Source organism: Bidens hawaiensis, unplaced genomic scaffold (genome assembly GCF_021521415.1).
Source record: "Bidens hawaiensis isolate Kalapana, Puna unplaced genomic scaffold, B.hawaiensis_p1.1 tig00419396_1, whole genome shotgun sequence".
NCBI classification, from domain to species: Eukaryota; Viridiplantae; Streptophyta; class Magnoliopsida; order Asterales; family Asteraceae; genus Bidens; species Bidens hawaiensis.
The window spans coordinates 230,412-255,249 of record NW_027504847.1 but is presented as its reverse complement, the minus strand read 5'-3'; the positions used below and the strand labels follow the sequence as shown (position 1 = coordinate 255,249).

Sequence of the window (24,838 nt, the reverse complement as noted above, 5' to 3'; positions counted from 1 at the left end):
CATAAAAAAAGATGGTTTAAACTTAAGAGAAAACCGGTGTGATTTAAACCAAGATTATTATCACTATTCTTTTTTTGAACGACTGAGTTTCTATCATCACGAAGGCATGAACTCGAGACCTTTCAACTTTTAATGTTCTAAAGACTTTTCATTTAGCAATTATTTGATGTTGTGGTTTGTTGACGACTTAATTAAGGAGAAGAATAAAGAATATAAACATGTTGGTATAAAGAGAGTCTATCATTATTATTTTACCTTTTGTTTTCCTTCATTTTCTTACATCAAGGATGATTTTTTTATTATAATAGATGTCATTATTCGCTTATAAGATTATGCGTAGTCAGATTTTTTCACATCTAGACATTTTGCAACACGTGATGGTTCAGTAAGTATTAGAGAGTTTTGAAAAAAATGGTTTAGTGATAAAAATCTCATAAGTCTCATGTAATCATTACCCCTCTCTGTCTCCCTCTCTCACTGAACGTCTCCCCTGAAAAGCATAACTTTGAGGGGGGCTATGTAGGAGAGAGTTATGAGCCATAACTTTACCCATAACTCTCCCATTACGCATGGTCTAAGTTATAATATATAAACATTTAATAGCTATATTTTTATTGCAATTGATCGAAGCCCAAAGGGCTAAGGCGAGATAACCAAATACTTCACCGTTCATTTAAAAGTAGGAGATATTCGTTTCAAGTCTTACATATAATAAGAGGTTCCAAGTTAAACAAAAGAGTGATCTCTCAAGACTAATAGACAAACTAAAATACGAGCTTCCCTTTAAGAACGTGACAGTCTAGTATCCCCGAAGTTTAGTATTGATAAATTTAGATGAACATACGAGCCAATTAAACTTGCGGCCCAAAAAACTATATTTTTCGGAGAAGAATCCATGAATAGGGCCGTCCAAATCGCTCGTCGCTCGAACTTGCTCGCCGCTCGCTCGGAAGTTGCTCATAAAATGCTCGCTCGTTTTTTCGCTCGATTAAAAACGAGCCGCTCTGCTCGATTCGGTTTGTAAATGAGCCAAGCAACAAGCAAAGGTCTGCTCTATTCGGTTCGGCTCAAATATTTTTAATTTATTTTATATATAATTATATATGAACAAATATATAAATATATAGATAAAACAGATAAATATAAGCTTAGAATTATTTTTACCTCTTAAAGTTTTTCATATTTCGTCAATTTTATAGTTTTATTTGTTCGTTTGAAGTTTTTACAATACTAGAAGTTTGTTTACATAATCATTATATATCACTTCAAACTTATTTTTAATAAAAATTTACAATCTATTACACGTTTGTCTAAAAACTATTAATTTATTGATAAAATATATTATTTACAACCTTCAAATTTGTTTATTATTGAAAATTTTTAAGTGAAAAGAAATAAATAATGCTCGAAATCGCTCGATGTTTGATCGAAAAATGCTTGATTCGAATTTGGCTCGTTTCGGTTTTCGCTCGGTTCGAATTTCAACTGTTCGTTTCGGTTCAGCTGTAAATGAGCCAAACAACAAGCAAGTCATCGCTCGCTTTGGCTCAGCTCGTGAATAGCCCTCATGAATAACAAAAGTCTTCGTGGGGACACAAAAGTAAACCTCCGTACAACACTTTGCTCTAGACCAATAACAAATGTTTCCTTCCTTGCAACTTAATATCCTTTTCCCACTAAATAATCGAAAAGAATATTGATTTAAGCATCATTTTGAGTTTTGACACCAAAATTATGGATAATTTACACGAATGATCTGTAAATGAACCCATGCCAAAATACCTAATTAGAAGCAAATGGTCTATTGGAAAGCAAAACCTTTTAAAATAACAGGGTTCGAAAGTCTTGTGTTTAATTCATATAGACGACATTAAAAGAAATTCGATGTTTAAATAAAAATGAAAATGTCAACCATCATTTAATATATCCTTGTCGATCTGTGTTTGAATGAGTTACACATTAGAGTTTAGATATTTTAAAATTTAATCACTAGACATATTCAAGTGATTACCGCTATCCACGACTCGTGTCAAAAGTTCAACACGATCCAAGTTAATTAAAAGTGGAATTCCAGGGGTTTGGAAGTATATAGGGTCCTTAAAGCATTCACAATTCATCCACCGTTTAATATGAGTGAGGTTTTTATAATATATGAAGTGGTTTAGGTCTTAATGAGAGAAAAGATGTTGTGAATTTTTATTTAATAATTTTTTTTATATTTGAGAAATTTATGTAGCATCCTATAAATCTTTTAATATTTTTTGAAAATGACTGCAAGTGGATTAAATAGAAAAGATAATGATAAATGTATAGAATTTTAGAATGTAGTTTAAATATAGGTGTAGAGATAGAGGAAGAGATGGAGTTAGCTAATGATGATATGGAACTACATAAAAAATTTGTTGCCTCCATCGGAATCGTTAGTGAGGAGCACTTTTGGCTTGACAATTGGACTAGAACAGGTCCATTATGCAAAAATATTCCTTTCAGTTTTTTCTTTGGTTAAAGCAAAGGTGATGGAATGCTACGAGAGAATACTGGTCCGGTGGTGGCGTGGTCTTGGAAGTGGAGGAAACACCCGAGCTCGGTTCAAGCAAACGAGGGAGCTTGGGGAGGTCATGAGGTTAGCAAAAAGTTGCAATGTTAACGAAAATTAGTATGTTTGGAAATGGGTAAGTGGAGACGATCTTGGGGAGTATGGCACAAAGGTGGTCGGTGAGAACGAAAACGGAAAGAATTGTTGGGGTAACTTCAATGGTTGGTTGCTTCCTTGGAACAACTGGGTCCCATTGAAAAGCCAGCTGTGGTAAACAGAGATGGATAGAATAGCGTCCAAAGTGGCGTTAACACATTTCATGGTGTCTATCTAGATAATAATGGATGTATAAATTGTGATAATATATATGTTATAACGTCGGAGCACCGTTTGATCTCGTGTTTAGAAGCTAAAGCTATGGTGGCAACCTATGTTGCACGGGAACTGGTACGAGAACGGGAAACGGGCACGGGTACGGGAACGGGAAACGACAAAACCCAAAAAATCAAGAAACGGGTACGACAATAAATACATATAATATATATGTATATATATACACACACACAGGTAATTAATTACTAGTAACAAATAAATAAATATATAATTTTTATTTATATATAATGTCATTTAAACATTTTATGTATAAATTTATAAATTGAGTACCAAATGTAAGCTAGTCTAGATAGCGAGGGTTAAATGTTAAAATGCATAACCTAATTTAATACTATTTATGTAAATATTAACAAAGTTTAGAGACTAAATGCAAACAATTGAAAGATCAAGGGGTTTATTGTTTAAGCCTAAACCTAATTTAATAAACAGCCTTCATCATCTTCTTCTTCTTCTTCTTCCATCTTCTTTCGTTTTCCGGCGCCGGAATACTGTATGTGGCGCCGGAATTCATCGGATACGGTCTGGAAACAACCTTTAACTTCCGGGAGCGTTTAATAATGGTCCTCGAAGTTCCAGAAACGTTTCGAAATAAGATTCGAATCTTGGAATCGGTCAACAACCGTCCCCAACATCCCGGAGACGGTCAAGAAACGTTTCTAGCCGTCCCTGACGAGTTTCCGAGACGGGGTACGAGACCCGGGTGGCGTTTCCGTGCAACATAGGTGGCAACCGGGAAGTGTGTGTTCACAAAAAATCAATGTCTCATCAATTCTTCAAGCCATTGTGATACTAAAAGATACATCGATCACATTGATAGTCAACCAATTCACGTAGTATAACCTTTTATATAATATAATAGATTAAAATGACACAATGTCCCAAATTCTGCTATGTTACAACTGTTGGGTTTCAACGGTGGTTCGGAACGAAAACGGTCAAGTTATTTTAACCCGTTTTAGTTAATTATTTTCGTTTCGATAGATATTAATCAATATTAATATACATGTATAAACGAGTTATAAAACGCAGCGGAAAAAAAACGATTAACATGAACCAAAAAAACCGAAACCCAAAACCCGGATCCGGTTACAACTATACGAGCACAATATATAAAACAATAAACAACCATAGATCTAGATTATCGATATACCTCGGTTATCGAAACTGGGAAGACACCGAGGGCTTAACGAACGACGCTAGATGGTGACACAATCAAAAACGAACAGAGATTAACAACTCCCGGCGATTGAGCGGCGGCGGTTGAGGGTGGCACAGCAGCAAAGGACGGCAGCAGCAAGCAGCGCGCAACAACAACAGCTGGAGGCGGTGGTGGTGCTCTGACAGCAGCAGCGGCGGCGCTCCGGCAGTGGCAGCGGCGGCGCAGGTCACCTGCGTTGGTGGTGTGGCTGTAGTAGTGCACATCAACAGCAGCAGCGCTGCAATAGTTGTCCAGGAGCAGCAGTTGCAGCTGTCCGGAAATGCGGTTCGCCGAAAAAACGCGTTGCCGGAAAACGGCGTGGCGGCGCCGGCTGAGTGTTAGCGACGGCTGCTTAGGGTGGTGGTGTTCCGGCGGAGGTCCAGCAGGGTAGTGGTGGTGCCCCGGGGATGTGTAGAGGCCGGGCAAGGGTGGCGGCGGTTTTTCGGTGACCGGAAAAACGGCCGGCGCCGGCGGCTAGTATTAGAGCTGCTAGGGTTTTGTTGTAGTGGTGGTTATTAGGTTAAAAACATTAAGTATATATAGTATACTATATATAGTAAATGTTTTAGGGTTTAACCAAATATAAACCAATTTGGGCTTGAGTCCAATTAACAAAACAAGGCCTTATCCATCAACCTGTCCATCTAATTGATTGTGTCGGGCCCAATTAACATTTAAGTGAGTTAATATATCGTTACCCTCGGTGTAACTCATACTGGGTCGTATTCGGGTCGGTCCGCATTGACTTGACCCGAACCGACCATTAAATCCAACAACAACAACAAACAACAAACATGAAACCAGTTCCTTTTCGTGGGAGGGGTGCAAGTAGTTCCTGCATGTAAACCATAGTGACGCAAACTACAACTTACTCAAAGAAAAAATAATCTAACTTAGTTGGGAGGTACGGAGAGGCTTCCCGATACCTGGCTTTGTCATGATCAAAGTCTTTGCCAGTTGTGCTATAAACTTGTCAAAAGACCATATAACACGAATTAAAGAAACCCAATCTTCAAAATAGAATCAATTCTCGTATCTTTTCAACACGTACTTATTTCAAAAGGGCTTTTTCCGATTCATGAAAATCGTTTTATTTAACCCATGCAATTCAGTTTCAGTTGTTAATGCCACAAAATAAGAACAAAATGCGGAAAATAATGTCAATTTGAAAGCCAAAATGCATATGACATCAAGATTCACAAAGAATACCACTTAGTGCTACCTACAAAAGATTTAATTTATAGATTAAACAACTTTGGTCCAAAATCCATAATGTAAGGCCTCTTTTGTGGCTATGCATAATCCAAACGCTCATCAAATTTTACTATAAAAATTATTGAATATATGTAATTAAGCCTAAACCATATCTTCCGTTAATGATTAAATATATTTTGTAAAGAAGACAAGGTATGTTCTCTCATCTAAGTTCGAGAAAATTAAGGAAACACACCGCGTACATACTCAATTCATCGTAAATTGGACATAAAGATTACTCTCTTACGGAATCATCATGAAACATGAAATTGAATGACCAAATCTCTTTGCATTCTTTCGTATGTTGAAATAGTTAGCGTGTGACATCAGAACATTGTCAACGATCTCACATTTCAAGGATTATGTTTGTCATCTCATGATTATGAATAATCAATCTGCACTCTCTCTTCGTTATATAGCTGAAGCCGTGCAGACCAAAGCCATCCATGCGGAGCCCATCCAGTAGGCTGAGTCATCCAGCTAGTCCAGCTTTAGCACCTTGCCTTTTGATGTTTACAAATTCTGTTCATAATCAAGATGCATGTTTATTCAGTTTACAAACTTGGAGTGTTGTATGGCCAAAACTAGGATTTATGAAATGGTCAAGCTAAATTGGTCATAACATGGAGGGCTATGAATGCCATTTGTGGAAGTTCAAGGAGCTATATTGCACCTGCTGGATATTTGGGAGTATATATTGAAGTCTCGAAACTAATAAATTCAGTTGTTTACTTCATTTTCTAGGTTTTTCAACATTTTAAGTTTTATATTGATTGAGCAATTAGTGATTACTGATTAGATTTTGTAGATAGGAATGTCAAATGCACTTGAACCATAACCCGATGGGCAAACCAAAAACATTCGGGTATGAGATTGGTTATAAAATATGTAGCTAGCACGGGATAAGTGGTATTAGGTTATATCCGGTCTGATTATACAAATCATACTCGCAAACAATATTTTTTGTACTTGTTAATAAAAATGAAAGCTCAAATCATTTTTCCTAACAAATTTTGTTACTTTTTCCACAACAACGTGCCAATGTAATTTACTACTAACCAATTAACCGTATATAATAAACATTAAAGGAAGAAACTTTAAGTTTACAATAACAACAACAATAATAATACTCTATCCTTTAGGTAACTAGGGGTGCAACGAGTCGAGCGGAGCCCTAGCTCGACTAGGCTCGAAGTTGAGCTCGGCTCGTTTCAATCTCTTTTCTTAAAGCTCGAGCTCGGCTCGTGTAGGTTCCCAGTCGGATCTACACGGGAGTATCTCGTAACACGAGGGTGCGGAATCCCTACATATACGATACGAGTGCTAAGACGATGAACACGTAAATCACACGCAACACACAAGTATATAAGAGAATACTAGTTATATTGCCAAGGGTAATAACCAAAGACCAAACACGTGACACAGAGTATCACACAAAAGCCAGCCGTCAAAAGTTATGTCAAAGGAGCTGAAGTTAGGGTTTATATAACACGACAACTTCGCCTAACATACTAAGCGAAGTTGTCCTAACTTCGCACAACCCAAGTTCGCTGAAACACAAAGCGAACATAAATGAACAAGTTCAACACAATATGAACAATATAAACAATTACAGACACAAATAAACACGAGATACTGAACTACTGGCATTATACACCAACAGACTCCCCCTTGGCAGTAGCTTCATATCTCTAAACTTTCTCGTGTCTGGTAATCCAAAAATCACGTACACTCTGTCTTCAAGCATGAACTCCCTGTCTCACACAGACAGAGACCACCCTCTGGTACTTCTTTGCTTCGTCTTTCCATGCAGGAATATAGAAAATCTTCTTATCATTAAGTACCTGCAAATCAGCTTGAGACAAGTTAACCAAGTGCATTGGATCATACACCCTTAGGATCTCCTGTTCATCTTCATCTTCCATCACGGCTTCAACAGTCTGGCAGTCGACAAACCACCACTTGAGATCCTTTAACACATCCTTGGGCATTAGCTTCATCGGAACCTCTTTCAAACATCGAATTGGCTTACATTTCATCACCATCCAGGGCTTACCATCAGCCCGCATACCCCGTTCCTTTTTCACTCGTTGTGAAGAAGATTCGATTTCCTTTCCCCCATTAGGGGTGGGTGTATATGTATGGTGCCCCATGGAGTGGGAAATATATAATTCGTGAGCCTCTTACAAGGGGTCATATCCCATTTTGGGGGGAATGTAAGTTCTAAGCCTGCAGGAGTTCTTCCAAAGCCATTTTTGCTAAGGATCAATGAAAGTACCAATGAAGTGATTTGATCTTAACACAACCAAAATACATAGATAAGCAACTTGATTCAATTGATTAACCGAAAAGATTACAAAAGAGAATTATAAATGGTAAGAAGTGGGATGGGAATTACAGAGAAGAATTGGATATGAGAAAACTAGACCTTACTCATAATTCTATTCATGCCTTACACAATCATTTGTTCTTGCTTATAACATGAGCGTTTAACTTGTTTGGGCTTGCATTCACTCTTAAATTGGGCTCTTCGGTTGGATCGATTGGGCTTAGCTTAATAGCGATCATAAGAGGAATGCCCTCAAAACAACTTCCTATTATAAGCGAGCAGAGAGTATTTTAGGTAGTTTTGAATTGTGAGAGAATTGAGAGTGCATACCTATTAGGTGGACACCCGAAATTGTAGTTGATCCAAGATTATAATTTCATTTAAGACTCGAGAACAATAAAGACCAACAGACCATGTGGCTTGGTCATGACTATCAAATGAATCAAACATTTCGCCACCCGAAATTGTAGTTGATCCAAGATTTTAATTGCATTCAAGACGACCAATAAACCATGTGGCATGGTCATGGCTATTAAATGTATCAAACATTGATCTTCTATAGGCCTGGACAAAAGTAAAACAATATGTCAAGACAAAACAAAATTTAAACTAAAAGCTCAAAACAGTCATTAATCAATGAATGTATTATATATTGTAATATTGTATATCAGGATTTGGGTGTAAATATCCAAAACATATCAATGATTATAATTAAACCTAAAGGTAGAACAGTCCCTAACATATGTTTAATATAACTTTGGGATTTATGGGTTTCGGGTTAGTTGGGTGTCACCACCTAATAATCCAACTGAATTTGAGAGAGAAAAATATGTGAAGTGTGAAGAACACTCAAATTTAAAACAAAAGTTCAAAACAGTTGTTAATCAGTGAATGTCGTTTAGCCATGTATGTCATTTAGTTAGCCCTAAACCAAACACGTGCCGTTTCTTTAGAGTCGAATCATGCCACTTTTGACATAAGTTAATATGATGTTACGACTTACCCGCACCCAAAAGTGGGCCAGTAGATAACCGTGTGTAGAAAAATCTAGTCGCCTATCAAAATTTTCTACTCTTCAGTTTTAACTTTAAAGCTCTAACCAAACTGAATATACCATTGATGTGCATAACTTTGGTATTAAAAACCTTTACTTGACAAAAATTTCAATTGGTAAAAATTAAAACCACAAACCATATAATACCATAGAATTCAAAAGGTAGAAGCATCGTTTCCATTACATTAACTGAAATAAAAGACGTGGAACGAAGCAAAACATGGCCGCATAGGAGGGCAATATAGCATATTATAAAAGTAGATTACATAAAAACAGGTCAAGTAACCACACCAGCATAATCTTCATATCACACTATACTTTCTCCTGCATTTCAAAAACCAAGCACAAAGACATAGACATAATCAGACAATGGGTCAAATTGGCTGATAGAAAGATATCAATTTGCCGTTTTAAATATTTAGCAGGATTTATAAATGTGTCTCGTTTAAACCCGTTGTATAATATGAGTTGACCCAAATCGACCTATATACAATCTCTTCTACCCAAAACAATAATAACAATAAAAAGGAAGAATATAAAAATGGCATACCTCTTAACAGGAAGAAAATATGGAAGAAAGGTAGTCATTATCCTCAACAAACACTTGAAGATTCTTCATCTTCATGAGGAACTCAACCGCTTCCTCATCAAACGTCACCAAATAACCCAGCCTTATCAGTTCAGAAAGCTGTGGCACAGCCTCTTCATTCTCCCACAACATCCCCTCAGCTATCACTTCAGCAAAATGAGACGCGTGCTCTAAAACATTCTTCAGACCACCACCTTGTTCTCTCTTCTGCACATACAGTTTGGAGGTCTGTTTGTCCCAACGGATCATCCGCTTAGCTTCAACATTCACAACATCTCCACAAGACAAAGATAAACCGTACTTCACAGTCATTGGATCAACCGTCTCAAAAGCTTCAAGTTTCAGCATACGGTTTACAGCTTCATGTCTTTTTTCGGCGTCAAGATTAAGACTTGGGTCAGCTAGAAACCCCAGAATCAGTTTCAACAAACCCTTTTTCATAATCTTCTCTTTCGAATTAACGGGTACTAATTTCACATTATCAACTTCGGATAAGTTCTTTTTAGCAGATTCTGATATGGTACGAACACCGAGCTTGTTGTAGACTTCCACAAGCTTGGTTCGGGTTAAAGTTTTGGAAGTTGGTTGAGGATACCAAACAAATATGGGACAGGAACAGCTTTGAAAGAGATCCGTTAAGAAAAGATCATCGCCTATGAAAACGTCACGTTTATATGACAGAATAATACCATCAGAAGTAGAAGATGAAACAGGGATTTTTGTTATACTTTTGTTGAATGTTTCCTCGGCCGAGTTCCAGTTTCTAACCACAAACTCCCAAAAAGCAGAGCACTCGGTGTGAGTAATTAACCGATCTGAGTCTTCCCATTTCTTCCATAGACTGCAGTAGTCTTCAACAGACGGATGAACCTTTACACCGAAAACATCAGCAAAAAATCCAAGAATTTTCGTCTCATACTTGAATTTATCCAAATCCAAAACATAAAACTGATCACCAAATAGATTTTTTCTGTCATGAAGAACACAGTCTTGAGGTGTTACCCACTCTCCGTTATCGGTTCCTCTTGGTATCCATATCTTCTTGTCATCTTCTTCAGGCACCCATTTAAACTCAGACAAGTAAATGTAAAATCGATTTATTTTTTCAAAACTGGATTGAGAGTAAAGGTAACTAGCAACCAGCTTACATCCCTCGTTAATAGCAGTTACCACTTTTAAAAAACTTAGCTCCTTTTTGTAGGATTCAATACGAGATCCATATAACTTTTCATCAATGAACGGACCATCATCACGTTTAAAGAAACCATCCCATTCTTCATAGAAGAGCAAACACTCGTTCGGACGTTTGTATCCACAATGGGTTTTTAACCAATTGTTTTGGGACAGTTTCTCAAGAAACTTAGCAGGAATCTCTGATGCAGATTCTCTAAGTCTCTTCACAGAATCAAGCAAAGCATAAACGCTTGCAGGAGTAATGCCACTTGAACTCTCGGGGAAGAAAAGTCCAGCAGCAACAAACTCAGGACCATCTTTGAACTCGGTGGTTACACCCAACAGTTTCAGCTCCGCTTGGTAATCATGAATCCTACTGCCATAGAAGTTACCGTCATCAATGAAGGGAAGGATAGATATTTGAGAAATTGGTTCCCATTCTGCACCAAAAAGAATGCACTGATTCGGTGGCCTGTAATCACCAAGTTTTGTTTTTAGCCATTTTTCTTGGCGTATGCACTTTTTGAAATCTTCTGGAAGCTTGACCTTCGATTTCTTCAACTTTCTGAAACACTCCAGAAACGTAAGAACATTTTCTTTTCTGATGGAAGATGCTGAAGCTTGTTGTTTAAACACGCGAGTAAATTCTTTGGCTGCGTCTTCTAAATCAACCATGACACCGATTGTTTTTAACTCTCTCTGCATTGTAAGGATGGTGCTTCCATAGAAGTTTACATCAACAATCGGAAACGACCCAAAGACCTGGAGAAGACCGCCCCATTCAGTTGCTGAAGTTATAAAAAAACATTCAGATGGACATCTGTAGCCCAAGTTTGTCTTTACACATTTTGTGTTTTTCACTGCTTGCACGAACTTATTTGTTGAGTTTAACTTCTGTATGCATAACACATTTTGTGTTTTTTTTTTGTATAGTAACTTCTTTATGCATCTTAACATCAGTAACATAGCTTCAGACGACAATGAAGTCAATGAATAAGAGGACTTGAGGTTGTCCGACACAAGCTGGTAACAACTCGCATCAAAAGTAACCACAACGCCCAGCAATTTTAACTCTTTCTTGAAAGAAAGTACTTCCCCTCCATAATAATCTCCGTCAACGAATGGAATGTCACTTAACTGTGAAGCAGCCTCCCATTCAGAACTGTACAAAACAGAGTTGTCTGGGATCATATCACCTTTGCACGTTCTAACCCATCTTCCTTGTTTGATTCGGTTAACTAGTGCAGTACTTGAGATATAATGTGCTCCCAGATACTGAATAAATTTCAAGATTGAAAGAACATTGTCACGAGTAAGCTTTCCAGAAGCTGCAAGTGACATGAGACGCTCACCAATGAATTCACACACTTCTTTATTATCACACCGCACACCAACTTTCTTCAACTCATCTTTATATTCCTTTATTTCATCACCATAATACTTTACATCTACCAGCGGGATGTCGACAAGCACTGACCCATTTTGTAAAATACTCCCGCTTGATGAGTCAAGCATGAACGACTCTGAAGGTGCCCTGTAACCAGGACTACCACTTAGAGATATTTTCAGCCAAGGGCCATTTTTGATGGATGACAAAAACATATTCGGTAGACTAACTCCTCTTAACCTCAAATTATAAAGCCATTGTAGTAGTAACAATGCATTTGGTTTGGTCAAAGGTGAAGACAGAGTAGGAATAGCAGCATTCGGAGAAGAGAGATAAGGAACATCAGAAGCTCCAACATAAGTTTCCATAAATGTAACAATATCATGACCAGAAGCATAATTACCAAAATAGTTCAAGGGCCGGGTGTAATCTTCTCCTAGCTCAACATACTTATGTTGAGTCCAGGGATTCGTACCAATCAGCTCTACCCATCGACTTCCGTAAGAAGGTACAAGAACACCATCTCTTCGAACAGTTACTTGTCCATACCTATCAACAATTGGCATTTCACTGCACAGTGCTCTAACTTGACTATCCTCCAAATATTTCTTTTTTAAAGAGTGGTAAAGAAAATGCGCAAAAGTAACAGCAAGCTTACGGTCGGTTGTGAGTGAAGGAATAAGATTATCAGCATATTGACTAACACTGACAAATTTAACCTTCGCCTCCTCCATAAGCCACTTTTTTAAAGTGTGCTTCATCAAACATGATCCAATGGCTTCTTGTGTGGCTGAAGGCAAAAAGTACTGACCATTACAACCGTGGAATTGTGTGTTCCAATTTATCAACCAGGAGACGGGATACGAATCAGCACCAAGCAGCCTGTTTGCAGAGAAACTAATTGTGAACAAGTTCACTTGGCCATCCATCCCAACATACTTTAAGATTGGTATATTCTTCATGCTGGTATAGTAAAATGAAGAAGACCAATTGTTTGCTATGAACACCAAAAGCTGCATGTAGAGTTCCTCTGAGATGCCCCTTACAATATTAGAGCCAGCAATGCATTTGGCATACCATTCATTATCTACAGGTTTGATGTCCAAAAACTCCAAAATGGAATCATACTCCTCTTGATCAAAAGAACAAGTAAGAATATAAGCTCCATGGGACGAAATGTTTGAAAAACTAACGCCTTGATTCCTTGCACTGTTTAATATGCTCCAAAATGCAGGCTTCAGCCTACCAACTTCGTTAGGTTTACGAAACAACTTCTGCCCCGTGTATGACTCACACGGAACAATAGTCTCGTTCACAAGTTTTGCTTTAATTTCACCGCGAACAACATTCAGTTTGGAATGTGAAGATTCTTTGACAGGTAAGAATCTAAACTGATTAGGAAGACTTGACACCGGAGCACTTGTAGAGGACTTAAGCAATGATGTAAACGCGTTTAAGAAAGCAACAGGCACGCAATCAAGAATCCCCTGATTCCATTTGTTGTCCCAGAGGATATTTTCTCTTGACGAGGCCAAGAGAAAATCTGCTTGGATTATGAAAGGGAAATTTGTTACCGTCTCGGTTGGTAAAAAGGAATAGATACCGGGCATGCTTGCACCTCTGTTTAGCCTTTTCCCGTTTGGAAAAGCTAGCGTAATAACCCACTCCTCTACTTCAGATCGAACATCGACTTTGTTTTCTTGCTTAACGGGAAACCTTTGCTTCCACATGTAATAGCCACATTCTGTGTCATCTTGAGTGCCAGATAAATCAGCAGTGAGATGAAGTGTGTATGACTCGGCATCCATGCTCTTCAAAGTAACAAAGTTTTTCTCACTTGAGATTGATATTGCACTCACGATGTTTCGTTTAGGATCCTCATTGTCTTCCCTGATTGAAAGCCGTTTGATCTTTGTAAGAAAGAGAAGGACTTCAGGGTGAATGCTTGAAAGCTGATCCTTCACTGGTTTGACCTTCTCTGCCTTTAATGGTAAGACCAGAGTGGTGGTTGGTAGAGCAGTAGACGAACCGTATACACTTTGAATGGCGGACAATGTTGGATCCTCCTCGACCCATTCGGGAACAATGTAACCAAGATTACAGTGTTGGCATGGTTTCTCATTAAAGCGTATCTTATAGCCGTTACTGAAGATGTAAGGCTGAGATGTTATCAGGAAAACACTCTTGAACCCAATTCCTGATGAAAAAGTAGACAATGTATTAGAAGAAATACTAAATAAAATGCATGTCTATAAAAATATGGTACAAAATCATGCTTCTCTTTTAGAGAAGTGATTTGATTTTATGCCTTTTAAAACAAGTGCTCGAAAAGAAATGAAGAAGGGCACATTCAGAGAAGAGACTGTTATGTAAGGTTAACATCATACCATAAATAATTTTACAAGCTGCTAAATCCAAAATTCTCTCCATTTACTAATTACAAATTTCAATTAGCCCATTAGTAACAAATATACTATCAAACTGTTTATTACTTTCATATCGACTTTAAGATTGCTAAAACCAAAAAACTAACTATCAAATCAGTTTCTAACCTTAGACGGACCTTTTCTCAAGTAAACAGGTTTCAGATCAAAATTTGTATTAAAACATACTTAGTACTGGTTCAAAGGTTCAGTTATCGGTTTGGTCAAGGTAGGTTTGGGTGAACCAAGCAGGAGTTTGACATGCTTTGAGCAGCATAAGGTACAACGTCCTGAAGTCCTCACTTTTGCACTCAACTACAATATATTATAAACTCAATTATTAACTACTGTTTAGGACTTTTCCTTTGAACTCAAGTGCCTTTCGCTTGTCAAACTGTTTATTAAACAAACTCAAGACACTTTTGAACACTGTTTATTATTTGACTGCTTAATAACTACAGAATATTTCTGATCTACAGCACCTTATTTAACAGATACTAATAAAAAAACTTCAATTTGACTAATTCAAGTGATCCCATACCCCAAAAAACCAACAAAACTAAAACAAACTCGATTAACCCGAACCAATAATCAGTTTGGTTTATCAAATGGGCTTTGAAAACTGGGTGGCCCAACTAAAAAAGCAAGAGTTTAGACTGTATATTGCTATATTGAGGCACTTTCAAAAGCAGATGGGTCCACACTAAAAGTTATGTTAACAAATGAATTTTCTAAACACTGGTGCCTAAAAACTTCTCTGTCACCTGCTTGTAAGTTTAACAGATTTTTTAAGTAAATTATTTTAGTTCCTTTGAAATTCACTTTTAACTCCTTTATTCAAATTAAACTGTTTGTTTTTGGTTGATTGTTTTTCTATGTTTATTTTTTTCATATTTTTATATTAAAAGCTAGAAAAAAAATATACAACTATGTTGTTTTATCATAAATTTTGCAATTTTACAGGCCCATTTTGAGCTATCCATATCCCCCGCCCCCTGCTAAAAGTTCTTGTATTCGCCATTGCACCCGGCTAACCCAAAACGAACCCAACCAACCAAATAACAGACCTACGTGCATAGAGAGAGAATATGTAATTCCAACTAAAACAGAGTCATGTTATAGTCCAAAAGAGAATCTAAAGTTGTTCAGCACAATACAATAGATTCACAAAAACATTATTGCATAAACGATGGAAGATAAAAAATACCTTTCTCGCCAATATAACCACGCTTACGAAGCCCTTTCTTCGTAGACCTTCCAACACTACAGATCGATTCAATGTTTTTACGTGAAAACCCTTTCTCGTTGTTGAAAACTAACAAAGTCGCCAGAGCTCCTGTGTTTGTGATATCCTTTGACGTAACCACAAACTCCAGTGATGGATCAACGCCTTCGGGATACTCATTATCCTCAGCATTCTGCAAAATCGTTCAATCAAAAGTTAATCATCATCAAATTTACAGGACAAAAAGTTTCACAATGGAACTAGGTTTTCATTTCCAAAACTACAAACTAAGAATGAGACATATATCATACCCAAAATATATCAACACTGAAAATGAGTGAAAGTATAAACTGAAGACCGCACTGATGTCAGTGCAGGTACCGTAAAAAATACCGAAAAATACATGGTAACGATGCCAAAAACATAAAAACTAATATCGAGCTTGCGCCTTTTACCGAAAGCTTGTTTAGGCTCGAGAACAAGCCTTCACAAGCCTTGTGTATTTTTATGTTCTCTCATTTTGACTTCTATGTACTATGTTCTCTCACGAGCTCGGATCTATAAAAATTTCAAAACGAGTCGATCCCGGGCCTCAAATAAAGCTCAATTAATATCGAGCTTGTGCCTTTTACCGAAAGCTTGTTTAGGCTCGTGAACAAGCCTTCACAAGCCTTGTGTATTTTTATGTTTTCTCATTTTGACTTCCATGTACTAATTTCACACCGCATAAAGGTGAAAACAAGCTGAGCTGCTCGCAAGCTACTTGAAAAGCTCGACCGAGCCGAGCTTAATCGAGCCCGAGCCCAAGCTCGAGCCTAAAAGTAAGCTCGTTTAATAAACAAGCCCAAGCTCGAGCCGGCTAGCAAGCCTAAACAAGCATGTGATTTATATAAATTTTAAAAAAAAATATTTAATAATTTTTAAGTAATATATATAATGTCATAAAACAATTAATAATATATACAGTATTATTTAATACATAAAACTATAATAGAAAAGAATATTAATAAATAATTATAATTATATAAAAATAATTGATAAATAGGAAACAAACCGAGCTGGCAAGCTTGAGCTTAAAAATCAACTCACGAGTCAAGCTCAAGCTTTGAAAATAGAGCTCGAAACAAGCCGAGCTCGAGCTACGTGTAAGTTAAATGTGTAAGTTAAACGAGCCGAGCTCGTTTATTAACGAACCTATTAAGCAATACGAACAGTATTACAGTAACAGGCAACAAAATTACACCTGAAACACTAAACTCGTAGCAGAAACAAAGTGTATGAACAATATTAGGTTAATAATAATAATAATAAACAACTACCTGAATAAGTTCCATGAGGAAGTGAACATCTTTAGCGTAAAGCTCAGCTGACAGATTTTTAACCGCCTGATGAAGATCCTCCGTCAACGGATTCGCTTCTCCGCCGATTGAAAACTTCGTCCGCCGTATCTCCTCCACGTGATCCTTCGCCATTGTTGCAGATGAACAAACACACAAAATGTATTCAGAATTTGTACGTGTAAAAGAAACGGTTACTAATACTCTTGACTCTTGAGTGATGATCAACTTAATGGATTTATATAAATAATAATAATCATAATAATAATAATAATAATAATCATAATATTAATAATAATATAATGGGAAAGACAAAAAGGTACGTGAATAGACTTCTCGTCTTCGTCAATTCTTATTCCACGCCTTTATTAATTTTTTCTTATTCCCGAAGTTTTCTTGTAAGTTGCATTATTCGAATATTACATTTTATATTTCCTATAAACATATTTCAATCCTAATTCTTTCTTCTATCATTTAAATGAGATACAGACGTAGACGTACACTCACCTTCGAACCAAGAAAAACACTCGTCGAAAGATACGATAGTGCAATCGCTCAGGTTGAAAAAACATACAATTTCTTATATATCGTTTGTTCTAAAATACCAAAATCCAGGTCCGAAATATTTTCTTTTATTGAATAAACGTATTATTACTGTATTTATTATACTCGATTAGGATACATCGTACACGTAAGAAATCACATAACCGCTTTGGTCTGTTAAACAATCGTAACGACTAACATGAGTGAGCCTAATATCTTGAACAAATTGATATAAGTCGTTAAAATGTAACTCTAAAATGATCACAAACTCATAAACCATAATCGTAACTTTAATTAGGTTGTATAGACCATGATTCGGTACAATTAAAGCATTCAAAGTAGGTGTTGTTTGTTTTTTGAAACAAAAAAATGTCTATAATCTGATTTCATCATATTTATTGTCTGCAAATGAAAATGTGGTCTAAAGGTTTGCAACATAAAAATATAATATTTTTTATTTTATAAACTGGATATCGTCTTCATAAGCTGAAAATTAGTTACATATCATACATATCACAGTAGATAGAAGTCATTTAACGTATGTACACTGCTAAATTAATTGATGGTGGTGTACGAAATATGGAAATGGGTGGTGGTAGACGATTGTGGTATGTGGTGAACGGTTGTGGTGGGTGGTGGTGGACGACGGTGGGTAGTGGGTGGCAGCGGACGGTGGGTGGTGGGTGGTGGACGGTGGTGGTGGTGGCGGATGATGGGTGGTGGTGGCAAGTGGTGGTGGAGGACAGTGGATGGTGGGTGGCGGTAGTGGAGTGTAGTTGTGGCCGACGGTGGGTGGTGGTGGCGGAATATGGTGGTGGCGGCGGACGGTGGGTGGTGGTGATGTTGGATATTAGGTGTTGGTAGGATATTAAGAAGTGTGAATATGTTGGATATTATCTTATTTTTTAAGACCATAAAAGCATTTTTAAGATTTTTTTTAAAAAAAACAAACTTTCTTAAGAGACTTATGTTTGCACGCCCGCAGAGCAGATTTTTGAAGCAAAACACAAACACAATCGTAGTCTCCTCGTTTTCACCTCAATAATTATATTAAAATTTATTGTTTTTTCTCTCTCATTTTCAATTATATAAGATATTTTTTTACATTTATCATTATGTTTTATTTATTCTATTCACAACCATTTTAAAAAAATACTAAAAAAATATAGAGAATGAACAATGTCTTACAAAATCTACCTATTATAATAAAGTAAAATAATTGTGACACATGTCAGTTTGTGGTTAATCCTTACAATTTTTTTCCCTCCAAAACTTATATATGGCAAATATAAAAAATTATTCACTTTCCTTTTACACTCTATTTATATTATATCTAATTAAATTATTCACTTTTATTTAAACTCTATTTGTATTATATCTATACATTTTTATACAAATAAATATTTACGTATTATACTAATGTACATTGTTATAATATATTTCACAACATACTTGGTGAAATTCAAAAATCTACAACAAACCATGTTTATTAAATATTAAAATTTGTGAAAGACTTTAGCTATATCTTTCACATCGAAAGGTCTCATTGTTTAAAATTTTCTTTCAGTGGCATTGCTTCATTATCGTATACCGATTGTTGAACAACTCATTCTCGATTTAAAAGTCAAATACATGTATTGATATAATACGACTATATTTGTAATACATTTTTGTACATAATATAAAGAGACTTAGTTATCTTTTTTATTTATATTAAATTATTCATTGTAATTTATACATTAATTTATCCCGTATAATACACTGGTTTCTAAAGCTAATTACTAATAAACAACAATATTTTCTTTCTCCACTCATAGTCATTTCATAAAATTTGAGGAAATCACTCACATAAATATTGAAAACATGCTCTGTATGCTCTTAGACGTGGACTCGAACTTAAATATAACTCATTTAATTTATCCACAATTGATTTAATTCATTTACCAAATTTTCATAACTCGGATATTAGGTCCAACAACCACATCCCAATTTCCTACTCCAAATAGATGATTATTTGTCTTTAAACTTGTATCTTTTGAACTGTCTGGTTTGATCCGCTATCTCGACCATCCTCGGCTTTCACAGCCATCTTGGTCCTCATCTCGATCTTGATCTCCCAAAACTTTTCTTATTCCATAGATATGGTCTATTAAACTCGACTATCTCCGTAAAACTGTATTCGACCATTCTTTCGACCGTATGAACTCTCGTATTCACTCGATTGGTTGCGATTTTTGTCATCTGATCGAGCGTAAATCAGCCTTCCTTGATCATTTTTTTTGTTTCCGAATCATTTTAATCCAACAAAATCAAACCCTTTGTTAAAACTTATTCAACATGTACAAAAAAGAACTATGAATTAAACTCACGTATTCAATCAAATAACAAATTAAAAGTTGAGTGACCTCATTGAGACTAAATAAACTATGGGTGACTTAATTAGAACAAACTTGAAACTTGGTTACTATTCTACAAAATTATCCCGTAAATGATGATTTTTTTTAAATACATGTTACTTGTAAACTTGAATCCACGACCTTCCTCCTCATAACTCAGGTTATATCAATATTCCGTTTTAGCACCAATATATAAATAAATAAATATATACATGTATAAATATAAGGTTTGGATCAAATACAAATGAAATTAATGTGTTAAACGTGAGAATCAAGTAGAGTTTTATGTAATTACTCTATGATAATTACTCTATGATGTAATTACATAATTACTCTACTTGTATATATAATTACTTTATTTGATTCTTACGTTTAGCACATTAATATAATTTGTACGCTAACCTTTTCGATAAATATATAACTTTTGTTTAATATGAATTAATAATGAATAGGAATAGGAGAGTAAGGAAACTAGGATGGTGATTGGTAAATAGCAAAGGTTTCACGTACGGAAGTTTACTTTTGTCTCCACTACTGGATTTTTATATGATCTTAATTCATGGATTCTTTTAAAAAACGATATATTTACCTTTTTTTTATTATTTATCAATTAATATAGGCACTTTGTAATAATGTTACAATCAACTCGTAGTTAGTTATATTTGTTACTACTAAGGCTGTGGGTGTGGGGCTTCAACGGGGGTGCTAGAGCCTCTCCGCTCGCGCCCCCAGGCGCTAACACCACACCACCGGGGCGCTAGCGGGGGCGCTAACGAGGCACTAGCGCGAAAAAACATGCGGGCGTGATGGGGTTAGCTGTAGAAGAGAGAGTAAAGTGGTCTTGGTTTTGATGAAAAGAGCCGTTGATTTTATACAAAGAGCCGTTGGGCTCTTATTTAATTAAAAAAAAAAACGTTTTTTCCCTATATAATACCCCATTTCACCCATATCAATCACCACAACTTCAAACCTTCACCCAAAATCAACTCATCTTCCCAACTTTTTTTTAAAAAAATGGCTGGAAATTGGTACCCAAACCTTGATTCAGATTATATTGACGACGATTTATGGTCGTCACCGCACCAACCGATGTTTTATTCGGAGCCGCAAGAATCATCCGGCTTTCGACCATCCAACACACAACCGTCTCCTAACTTTGTTGTTCCGGAGACACAAGAATCACACGGTGAAGCTACGGGACCAAAAAGACGCGTCCACCGGAAAAAACAACTTGCAACGGACGGGTCGGGACCGGCTTCGACTCCGAGGACGAAACGGAAAACCACTCCGTGGTCATCGGATGAGAAGGAAGCCTTGTGTCGGGCTTGGATAGTCATTTATGAGGATCGGCGTTGCGGTAATTGTTTTAACGTTTTTAAAAATGATTTTTAATAAAAAAGTTAAATAAAAAAGTTAAATGGAAATCTAATTTATTTATTCATTTTGCAGCCGACTACCAAAAGAGCAAGATTTTTTGGACAAAGGTTAGGGAGACGTTCTATACGCTCGTTGGGAGTACAGAGCGGAACACCGATATGATTTCGGGTCGGTGGTCCGAAATCAGAAAATTTGTCGGCTCGTTTACTAATCTTTTCAACAGGAACAGCGGTCGTATGAGACCAAGTGGCAGTGATGATTTGGCGGTTTACAATTTCACGGTCGAAGAGTGGAAGCAGGAGTGTTTGCGGAGGTATGGGATGGTGAAGACGTGGGACGATTTAAAGTTGTGGGAGAGGTTGAAAATGTGTTCCAAGTGGGTTGAGCTGGTGGCGCCGGACGTTGATGCGGAAGTACGGCCGAAACGGACTAAAACTAGTTCGTCTGGAGCGTATAGCACTTCAACCGGGTCGGATTGCCGCGTTGGATTCGACCTAAACATTGCGGAGGAGGAAACGTCTTCACCGCCGAGGAGGCGGCCATTGGGAAGGGACGCCAAGGGGAAAAAACCGGCTGAGGGGGAAGTCGTAAACATCGCCAATCTTGTTGAATCCCTCAATAAATTCAACAAAACCATGGAGGGGGTCTCTAATGACAAAAAGGAAAAAAGTCGAATGAGAGATTTGGACTTCCTTACTAGAGACTTCAGTAACCTAAATCCGGTCGATCAAATGCTAATGGAAAAGCAAAAGGAACGTATCCGAAAGAGGTTGATCGAAGAAGACCAAGCCGAAGAATAAGAATAATGTTTTTTTTTTAGCCACAACCGTCCACAATCAGTGATCAACAAAAACTTCATAACATAGCAAATATCAAGAGCCGTGAGATACACGGGGATCTTCGACATGAGTTGGTTGAACATTTGTGGGCTAGGCGACCAGATGATCTTGTATTAGATTAGTTTTATTATTAAATATTATTGTTTGTTTAATTTTTAGTATGTTTTTTTTTATTATGAATTTTCAAAAAAATGTGTGTTTTTTTAAATAATTTATTGTTTTTTTAATAATACGTTTTTTTAATACATTTATAAAAAAATAAAAAAATAAACCGCTCGCGCCCCCTCTCGCGCCCCTCCACACCAGGGCCCGGGGCGCGAGCACCACAACCAACACCCATCTTATCAAGTTTCTCTCTCTGCCACACGTCACAATATTATTGGCTGGAGCCCCCACTCGCGCCCCCCACACCCCTCAGCCTTAGTTAATGTAACCAAATATATTTGAAAAGCAACTAGATTGTAGTATTGTACGTACACTGTCTGTCTTTTCCCACCTTAAATCTGAATCTCAAGTTACATCAACAGATAAATAATGAGTAGTAGATTAGTAGATACAATCATTATAAATAAGGAAAAAAAAACACAAAAAATAGACAAAACTGAAACCAAAATTTTAAAAATTACAAAACTTATGTTTTTACAAAATTACTTATCATATAAAATGAATTTTGAAGGAAAAGTGGTGAAACCAAATTTTGTTTACAGCTAACATTCCTAATTTTGAAAGGGGCACTAACAAAATTTCTCATTTCAAGGCTCGAACTCATGACATCATCATGAAGGAAATCCTTAGAGAAAATCTCCATGACCACCCACCAAAGTGGTGATGGTTGTGATGAAACCAATTATTTTACACATCGTTATGTTTAATACCGTAAAATAATTTATTAACTGTCAAAAATACGATTTTGGGGCCTTTATTCCTAGACGATATTTTTTCCACTAAGTTACTTAAAAGTATTGTAAAATATTTTTCTAAGTTTTATAACGGTAATATATGCAATTACGCGTTAAAAATGCATTTTTTTTACCTAAACCGGCAACACGGGTTCATATTAACTAATTATTTATCTCAAATTATATTGAATTGAAATATATTTGTCACGTCTTATATAATCTGAAGAATAATTATTTTAATAACTTATCATGTTCGATTCACAATATTACGATGGAATCGTGTCAAGACTTTGCAAGTTGAAGTAGCGGAGTCAAACTACAAGGTGCAAGTAAAACATACGTCTCATTTTGATATTCAAGATGGTTACTTGCCTTTCAAAAAAAAAAGATGGTTTAAACTTAAGAGAAAACCGGTGTGATTTAAACCAAGATTATTATCACTATTCTTTTTTTGAACGACTGAGTTTCTATCATCACGAAGGCATGAACTCGAGACCTTTCAACTTTTAATGTTCTAAAGACTTTTCATTTAGCAATTATTTGATGTTGTGGTTTGTTGACGACTTAATTAAGGAGAAGAATAAAGAATATAAACATGTTGGTATAAAGAGAGTCTATCATTATTATTTTACCTTTTGTTTTCCTTCATTTTCTTACATCAAGGATGATTTTTTTATTATAATAGATGTCATTATTCGCTTATAAGATTATGCGTAGTCAGATTTTTTCACATCTAGACATTTTGCAACACGTGATGGTTCAGTAAGTGTTAGAGAGTTTTGAAAAAAATGGTGTAGTGATAAAAATCTCATAAGTCTCATGTAATCATTACCCCTCTCTGTCTCCCTCTCTCACTGAACGTCTCCCCTGAAAAGCATAACTTTGAGGGGGGCTATGTAGGAGAGAGTTATGAGCCATAATTTTTCCCATAACTCTCCCATTACGCATGGTCTAAGTTATAATATATAAACATTTAATAGCTATATTTTTCTTGCAATTGATCGAAGCCCAACGGGCTAAGGCGAGATAACCAAATACTTCACCGTTCATTAAAAGGTAGGAGATATTCGTTTCAAGTCTTACATATAATAAGAGGTTCCAAGTTAAACAAAAGAGTGATCTCTCAAGACTAATAGACAAACTAAAATACGAGCTTCCCTTTAAGAACGTGACAGTCTAGTATCCCCGAAGTTTAGTATTGATAAATTTAGATGAACATACGAGCCAATTAAACTTGCGGCCCAAAAAACTATATTTTTCGGAGAAGAATCCATGATTATAGGGCCGTCCAAATCGCTCGTCGCTTGCTCGGAAGTTGCTCATAAAATGCTCGCTCGTATTTTCGCTCGATTGAAAACGAGCCGCTCTGCTCGATTCGGTTTGTAAATGAGCCAAGCAACAAGCAAAGGTCTGCTCGATTCGGTTCGGCTCAAATATTTTTAATTTATTTTATATATAATTATATATGAACAAATATATAAATATATAGATAAAACAGATAAATATAAGCTTAGAATTATTTTTACCCCTTAAAGTTTTTCATATTTCGTCAATTTTATAGTTTTATTTGTTCGTTTGAAGTTTTTACAATACTAGAAGTTTGTTTACATAATCATTATATCTCACTTCAAACTTATTTTTAATAAAAATTTACAATCTATTACACGTTTGTCTAAAAATTATTAATTTATTGATAAAATATATTATTTACAACCTTCAAATTTTTTATTATTGAAAATTTTTAAGTGAAAAGAAATAAATAATGCTCGAAATCGCTCGATGTTTGATCGAAAAATGCTTGATTCGAATTTGGCTCGTTTCGGTTTTCGTTCGGTTCGAATTTCAACTGTTCGGTTCGGTTCAGTTGTAAACGAGCCAAACAACAA

General features: G+C 36.2%; 1 protein-coding gene across 1 annotated transcript; it reads right to left on the bottom strand.

Annotated features, from left to right (window-relative positions):
* Positions 1–8,891: 8,891 nt before the first annotated feature.
* Positions 8,892–17,140, bottom strand: LOC143608565 (uncharacterized). The gene is made up of 4 exons (XM_077083576.1): positions 16,881–17,140; positions 15,544–15,754; positions 9,268–14,110; positions 8,892–9,147 (listed from the first exon to the last, which is right to left on the bottom strand). The coding sequence occupies exons 1-3, from the start codon at positions 17,031–17,033 to the stop codon at positions 9,318–9,320; spliced, it is 5,157 nt and encodes a 1,718-aa protein (XP_076939691.1). The 5' UTR covers positions 17,034–17,140; the 3' UTR covers positions 8,892–9,147; positions 9,268–9,317.
* Between the last annotated feature and the right edge of the window lie 7,698 nt (positions 17,141–24,838).